At 42.6% G+C, this 8,089-nt stretch overlaps 1 protein-coding gene across 1 annotated transcript; it reads left to right on the top strand.

Moving 5' to 3' along the window:
* The first annotated feature begins 750 nt into the window (after positions 1 to 750).
* Positions 751 to 7,393, top strand: ECHDC2 (enoyl-CoA hydratase domain containing 2). The gene is made up of 10 exons (XM_058808684.1): positions 751 to 827; positions 2,208 to 2,275; positions 2,885 to 2,972; positions 3,269 to 3,355; positions 4,492 to 4,584; positions 5,178 to 5,234; positions 5,642 to 5,829; positions 6,286 to 6,336; positions 6,662 to 6,709; positions 7,155 to 7,393. Exons 2-10 carry the CDS (start codon positions 2,225 to 2,227, stop codon positions 7,230 to 7,232), a joined length of 741 nt encoding a protein of 246 aa, XP_058664667.1. The 5' UTR covers positions 751 to 827; positions 2,208 to 2,224; the 3' UTR covers positions 7,233 to 7,393.
* The last annotated feature ends 696 nt before the right edge of the window (positions 7,394 to 8,089 follow it).

The raw sequence follows: 8,089 nt of genomic DNA, 5'->3' as shown, positions 1-8,089 counted from the left end.
CCACAGCTCCTCAACCTGGGCGTCAGGCTCTGCTTCCAGGGAACGAGGGACAGCATGAGAGAAATGGCCTAAGGTCGCACCAGAGGAGGTTTAGGTTGGACATTAGGAAAAATTTCTTCACAGTAAGGGAGAATGGGCTGCTCAGGGAGGTGCTGGAGTCACCGCCTGCGGAGGTGTTTAAGGAAAGACTGGACGTGGCACTCAGTGCCATGGTCTAGGGGACAAGGTGGTGATCAGTCATAGGCAGTACTTGATGGTCTAAAAGGTCTTTTCCAATCCAATTGATCTTGCGGCTCTGTAACTCTTTTCCTCGAGAGATGTCTTTGGAACGGATACTTGACGAGATCCTTCTATTTTTCTGAAATGCTGCTTGTTACCTACAGATTTATTTACAGTGAGACCTGAATATCTGACCCTTCATCCACTCAACTTCCCCCTTCCCTCACTCCGTCATCCTTGGGGACCTCCACGGCTCGGGCAGAACTCAAATCGCCTCCTGCCTCCCACAGACCCGGCTGCACCCCGCACAGGAGGTGCCAACTCCTGCCAAGCTCCTGGCGGTGCTGTTTGTGGCGGCGCCCTTGTTTCGCACCTCACGCTCCTCCCCCGCTCCCCTGCAGCGGGCTGTCAGCTCTGCCGGCTCCCCTGTGAGGGGCCGTTCCCCCCGGAGGCGGGGCCCGGCCGGCCCGTGCCGGTTCCGGCGGCGGCCATGGCCCTGCTGCGGCTGTGGCGGGCGGTGCCCGCGGCGCTGCGCGGGGCGCGGGGCCGGGCGGGCGCGGCCGGGGCGCCGCGGGGCGCGGAGGTGCAGCTGAGCGCGGCCGGCGGCGGTGAGTGCCGGGCTCGGGGCGCGGCTCCGCTTCTGCCGTTCCCGCTGGAACCAGCTCGGCCTGGCGTGAGCGCGGCCGTGTGTTCCCCCACACGGGGGTGACAGCCCTGCCGAGCCCGGGGCGCTCCTTGTTGTTCTGCTTTCGGCAATGCCTTGATACATTTTTTTCAAAACGTTGCTGCAGAATGAATAGTTAGATACTTTTTCCCCCCTAAAGTTATGTGTGCGTGTGACCTCAACGCAAGAAGTTCTGGTTTGCATACTTTAGATTTTTCTAACAGCATTAACGTGCAGTGATAAAGGTAGGACAGGACGTTGACATGTCTGTGCACATTTATCCGTGACAGCCACGACGCAGTCTGAGGTTTGGTTCAGATTGCCAGGGATTTACTTTCTGTGTAACTGTTGCAGGAGTTTATAAACAGTTCTCGGTATTTTGCTGGTTACAAAGACATTAGGTAGTTACCAGCTGTACATTTCCTTTGCTGGTTGCCGCTGTTCACTCGGGTCTCTGTTCCTGTGCCACACATCTCTGGTTCACTAGCTGACCACGGCCATAGGCAGAGGAATAAACAGAGACCTTCCAGCAGGGCAGAAAGACCAAGCAAGGCAGGTGCAAGGTACAGCTGTGCACCTACAGCACAGCAACAGCATCTTCCAATGTCAAGGCCTGGGAAGTGAGCAGAAGTCCAGACAAAAAACCAGAAGATTTTTTTTTTTTCTCTCCCAAGCATACAGAAGCCATTGGATAATAATTTACCAATCACATGTGCTAAGGAGAAGTAGGTAGATGTTGTGGTTTTATTTTTCTGCTTGGACTTAGGAACTTTGAGTAGAGTCCTTTCTGCTGATGAGCTTATAATGTTGAAATTAAATGGAGTTCATTTTCAAAATGATTCTGGAACATGAACTGAGTGTGACCTGTCTGTGCTGTTCTCATGCAAACAGCAATCCCAAGAGGATGGTTTCCTTCATTAGGGAATGTACTGGAACACAGGAAGACAATAAAAATTAAATTAAATAACATTCAAAGGAGAAACCTAAGATGGACCATTTGGGCTTTTGTTTGTTTGGTTGAGGTTTTTTTCCCCATTTCTGCAGTGATTCTAAGATATGTTCTTCGATGTCCTGATCATTTTCTAAAAGTCTGCTTCGTCATAGACTTTTACAGGCCTGCTGAATTTTACAATTGTTCTGCATAACTGGGTTTTGTGCGCATGGTGCGCCACGTCCAGTTTTAAAATAACTGATTGTTTTAGAATATACTTTATATGCATTTTCAGGAAGGATAAGATGCAGCATAAGCAGATAATATTCCCAGTTGAATTACTGTGCCAGAGAACTAAATGAAGTATAACTGAAATTGTCTCCTATTACTAAGGTATTGCTGAAATCCTAATGAACCGACCCCACGCAAGAAATTCACTGGGAAAAGTATTTGTAAATGAAGTGAGTATGGACCTGGCCTGTGTGTTTGGAACCATGATCAATAACTAACTGTTGTGAGAATAGTTGTGGGAAATCTAAAAAATAATTTAAGATGAAGGGCAGTGGGAAATGGCATTGGGACAAGACAGGTGAACCTTGAGAAAAACAGAATGTAACAGTTACTGCCTCAGATGTGGACAGGGATATCTGGGTTATTTAAGTTAGCTAATTTAAGTTAATTTATTGAAGTTAACTCAGATGCAAGTTAATGTCCTTACTTGTGTTATTACAACAAAAGCATACTCATTGTCACACCTTAGCAGGTGAAATGTTCAAGGATGACACATCCTATAGAAGGTCTGGCTCATGCCTGGACAGGAAGGGAAGTTTTTAGATACAGCAAAGATTCATCTCTAAATGGAAGGAAAAAAGAGATGGGGAAACGTGTCATTCTGAATTTGTAATGGAAAAAACTGCAGGTTCCACTGACATGATTTCCATTAATTTTCTGGCACCTGCAGGGAAAAAACCCAAAACACTTCTATCATAGATTAGGAACTTGCTATCATTTCAGTGTATATCCACATGCTTATATTTTTTCTTCTCTTGTGTGCACTCCCTCCCCCGTAGCTGTTCAGTGCCCTGGAACAGCTCCGCTTCGATGAGCAGGTGCGGGTGGTGGTGTTCAAGAGCCAGGTGAAAGGAGTGTTCTGTGCAGGTGAGTAGCAAAGGCTCTGCAAACCATTCTCAAAAAATGTGCTTGCTCTTAGGCTGTGTGCCAATCAGATCATGCACTTGGTGCTAAAAGAGTACTAAAAGAGATTCAAATAAATCTGTCAAAAGGGCACAGAGGGGCACCCTCATTACTGCTGCAGCCCAAATGTCCACACTCCAACTTCCATGGACCTTACTTAACTGGAATGCTCTATCTCAGACTTTTTAAATGGTCTGTCCTCTGAGAGGGACATTTCAGATGTCTTTTCCTGGATTCCAACCTTTTTTTCCTTTATTTAGGAGCAGACTTAAAGGAACGTGCAAAGATGGATGATGCAGAAGTTGGAGAGTTTGTTAGAAGACTCAGAAATCTTATGGATGAAATAGGTAAAGGATTACATCAGTTGGAAAATGTATCCTAGACCATTTGTAGTGAAACATTTAGAAGTGCTGAAGGAGGGAATAACCAGCAGGTGATCTACCGAGGAGTAGCTTTCCAAATGGCTTCAGCTTATGCTTGAAAGAAAGATCCAATTAGAATTAAATCCCAACCATCCTGCTGCCCCTCCAAGGACAAGATGTGTTTCTTATGCACAACAAAGCACATACACACCTATGTGATAAATACCTGCTCCCATAAAGCATTTATTTATTCCACACTTCTGTGGAATCCTGGGGAGGCAAGTGCTGTGTTGGTTGTCCCACTTCCAGTACATGTTCAGAGACACTCAAAATGTGGCAGAGACCTAAGAACATGGATTTGAATCTCTGATTGGATTTGCTAAATGGATTTGTGCAATGTCAGGGAGGGTTGTATCTACAACTCCCTCACCTCCCTTTTCTTTTTCTTTGCAAAATGAATATGAGCTTCTGCAAGTAGTTTTCTTCCCCTATTTATGAATTATTCTGCTCTCACTAGAAAGAAGTACCAAAGTCAAATCTGTTTAAAATACCAATCAGAATTGCAATAATTTTTAAAAAATGACAGGAGCAGTCAGAGGGGTGGTTACAACAGAGAACCAGCTCACCTCAGAAGTTTGCATCCAGCTGAGTATTTAAAAAAGTATCAAGAAGCTAATCTCCAGGTACATCAAGCTCCTCAGCTATGAGGTAACCTAGTTAAACAGTGTTTACTGTTCCTGTTTTCAGGAGCTTGGCTAACAAAAGCACCACAAAAACCGAGCGCTGTGACAGGGCCTAGGGATGGTGTCTTCTCTTTGGCTGTGAACTGCAACAGATGAATATTCATGTCATAAATTTGCAAGGAGAGGACTGTTTGGCATTGTAGTGCCTTGTTTGCAAGCTTCTTTGCATGGAAGAAGCATGTTTTGCATTCTTACAAAGAAGGGAGAAGTGCAAGAAGACAATTTTTACTGTTTCCAGACCGAAAACTTGTGGCAGGAGAAAATGAGTCCTTGAGAAATTCTGAACTGAAAGCTTTAGAATGTAAGGATTTAAAATCCAGAGCCGTGTGAAACAGAACCTGTGGAACACAACTGTGCAATCTGTGCTCTGTTCTGCAGCTGCCCTGCCCGTGCCCACGATCGCTGCAATCGACGGCTACGCCTTGGGTGGAGGATTAGAGCTGGCCCTGGCCTGTGACCTCCGAGTGGCAGGTTTGTGCTGCTCAGTGTGGCAACCTCCTGGGAGCTGATGGCTGCATTTTAGAGAGAACTTACACACATGACAGGGGATTGTTAATGGAGTCCAGAAGCTTGAGAGAAATCTAAGAGAAGTTTGTGCAGAAATGGTGACGTTTAGTTATTTGGAAAGTAGTTCCCGTGGTTAAAAAGTAAAACCTATTTTTAGGTAAGATTAGGATTCCTTTAGAAAACTATTTATTAGTAAGATTGAATAGTTATAGTAACTTAATACTGGATCACATATACTCTGGCTACATCTAACCTTCCCAGCTTAAATCAGTTTGGGTTGGAAGACTTATTTCTTCTGTTTCTGTGCCTCCATCCATTATATTTTATCTAGCAGGGACGTGAGGTTCATTTTTCTAGCTAAAATTGCTACACTGGGGTAAGCAGACTTGAGACAGATATTGAGTAAGTACTGTAGTATTCAGACTTTCTGGCTACCTGGAGAAATGGAGTTCCAGCTCAGTATTGACAGTTTCTAATTTTATCGATCAGTTCAATCTGGAAAACTTCTAGTTATACAAATGAAAATGTAGCTAACTCTACATTTATTTTTTTTATAGCTTCATCAGCTAAAATGGGCCTTATTGAGACCACACGAGGACTTCTGCCTGGAGCAGGTAACCTTCATTAAATCTTAACCTTCATTAAACCTTCATTAATATTCATTAAATCTCACTTTCTCAGCTGTATTGTAAATATTTTGCCATTAGAATGTGTTCGTGAACACTTGAAGTGTTTTGAATGTAAATTAGAAGTAGCATCTTACAGTCATGAAAGAGATTTATGAATCGAGTTCTGTCTCAGACCTACTCTGAATGTAGGAAGGTCCCATTGTACCTCTTCTTTTTTATCAAAATACTGAAGTCTTTCAGATGCCTCTCCAAATGTTAACATCTTCAGCTTGTAGTTATTAAAAAAACATACGATCCATTTATTTTTTAAGGTTCCTGCTTTTGTAAGGAGACAAAATACTAGTGAGGCATTTGTCAGAAATGGAAACTGGTGTTTTCCCTGTTGTCCTAAGGTGGAACCCAGCGCCTGCCCAGATGTGTTGGAATAGGTCTTGCCAAGGAACTCATTTTCACTGGCAGACAGGTTGATGGAGAACAGGCAGCCTCCATGGGGCTGGTAAATCACTCAGTGCCACAGAACAGCGAGGGGGATGCAGCCTACCAGAGAGCCTTGACTTTGGCTAAAGAAATCCTGCCCCAGGTAAGTGCATTGCTCATGGCACCAATGTAAAGGCAGCGTTTGTGCTCCCCTTAAGAGAGCAAACAAACACCTGAAATTCCTTCCTCTGAAATACTGAAGTCTTGGTTCCTGATCTTTAAGTCTTTTTAAGTCTGTTCCTTTTTGTGAATGCAGTTTCTGTTGGAGCAAGTGTTAACATCCAGCTGCTTAACCCACAGGGCAGGTTTAGCCCCCAGCTGCAGCCACACAGACCTGCAGGACATTGAAACTCACACTGTGTTCATCTGTGAACTGCACACAACACCAAACTTTTGATTTTTGTAAAGTACTGATTAACTTACTGCAGATTTCTGTAGACTAAGATGTCATTTGGAGCAAAATAATAATATAGCAATTAATCTGTTATTAAATAATTATTTATAACAATTTAATTATTTTAAAGTATTTGTTGTGGTTTGTTTTCTGTTTTTAATAAAGGCACCATTTGCTGTGAAAATGGGAAAACTGGCAATAAACAAAGGAATGGAGGTAATTATTTTTGTTTAAATACTGAAGTGAATGAAAAGATTAGCAGCTCTTACTACAGTAAAAATGTTTAGAACAGATGTGTTATAAAATTTTTCTTTATATCAGACATTTAAAAACATTTCAGAGGTTTTAAAAGATTTAAGATAAAAGGAATACGGCAGGATTTTTTTTCTACAGATAGTATTACTGTACTTCTAATTTGGAATGAAGATCACTTACTATGACTGTTTGAGAGTGACTGACTGCTCTGATTGATTTGAGAGCTCTGAAGCAGCTCTGAGGGTTGTACTTCAGACAAACCTCACACCTTTCCTCTCCTTCCCAGGTTGACATTGCATCAGGGATGGCTATTGAGGGGATGTGTTATGCCCAGGTAATCTGCCTTCAGAATTCATTCCTGAAAGGAACAACTGTATTTTAGTTATAGAATGAGTTTTGCAAATGGTTTTAGTTTAATAAATTCAAAATTATTCCTCTTGAAGTTCACTGTGGCAGGTTTTGAGAGCATGAACCAGCTAATGGAACAATACAGGGTAATACAATATAATGTGTCTCTCATATTTTAAGATGAAGAATGAAGATTATGGGAAACTGTTTTCCCATATAGATCTATGGTATTTTTCTTAGGTGCTTTGTTTGTGAGTTACTCTACAAACTTACACTGCAACTCTGTTTTTTCCTAATTGCAAACCATGGAATTTTATCATTGAAAGAAAAGCAAACTTAGTCTCACACCACTACTGCCAAATGAGTCAGGACTTAAAAACACATCAGACTTGTGAATGGAAAACATACCTCTGTTTTCTTTTCTCATGTAGAATATTCCCACCAAAGACCGTCAGGAAGGGATGGCTGCCTTCAGGGAGAAGCGCCCACCTCGGTTCACCGGCAAATAACGCTTTCTGCTGCCCTTGACTTTCTGGAGATCCACTGATTTCTGAGGATTATTTTTATGACACCACTCTGTGCACTTAACTCCTTGCCTTGGACTGCCTTTCTAACTATTCCACTGGATCGTTTTGCTGTACAAATCTCCAAATAAAGATTTAACTTTGTACTCCTGATCTTTAAGCATGTTCATCTGAAGTCAGTAGTTATGGCTCTCACACAGATGTCAAGTAAGGAACGTGGTAAAGTTTTGGCTTGGGCACATAATTTCTCTCCATCACCTGTTTTCCTCTGTTAGCTGACTGGAAGTTGTTTTCTCCTTCTGCTTTGAGGTTCTCCAGCACTAAAAAATGGCACACAATTTAACTCTACAGCTTCTTACTCTCCTAGACTGGGGCCTTCAAAGAAAAATTAATTAATCAGCAAACATGGTTATAGGTTATTTTGATAGGTTATCAAAATAAGATGTGGCTTACCACATTGGAACTTCATGCCACGATAGTATCAAAGGAAACCACAGTTTCACTTGTGCCAAAAATGTGTGGGAATCTTACCAAATTATACACAGACAAATTTTCTGTGTAAAGACCTGCAAAGGTAAAGCAGAGTCAGGATTTTCAGCCTTCACAAAAGATGGCAGATGCTACGGATGGAACACAAAGTTTGAAAGTTGCTTCCAGAATTATTCCACCCTGGCAGAAACTCCTGAAGTTGCACAGGAATGTGAAGAGACCTTTCTATAAGAGGCATATACAAACAGACATAGTGCACTTATACCTTGTAGGCATGCAGAGTTTGCAGCTTGAAAGAATTGTGCTCACTGATTGCCTGAAGTGTGGGGGAGCAAAAGAAAATGGGTATTTAG

The sequence above is a fragment of the Ammospiza caudacuta genome, chromosome 7 (genome assembly GCF_027887145.1).
Source record: "Ammospiza caudacuta isolate bAmmCau1 chromosome 7, bAmmCau1.pri, whole genome shotgun sequence".
In the NCBI taxonomy this organism is placed as follows: Eukaryota; Metazoa; Chordata; class Aves; order Passeriformes; family Passerellidae; genus Ammospiza; species Ammospiza caudacuta.
This window is presented reverse-complemented; position numbering and strand designations above follow the sequence as displayed.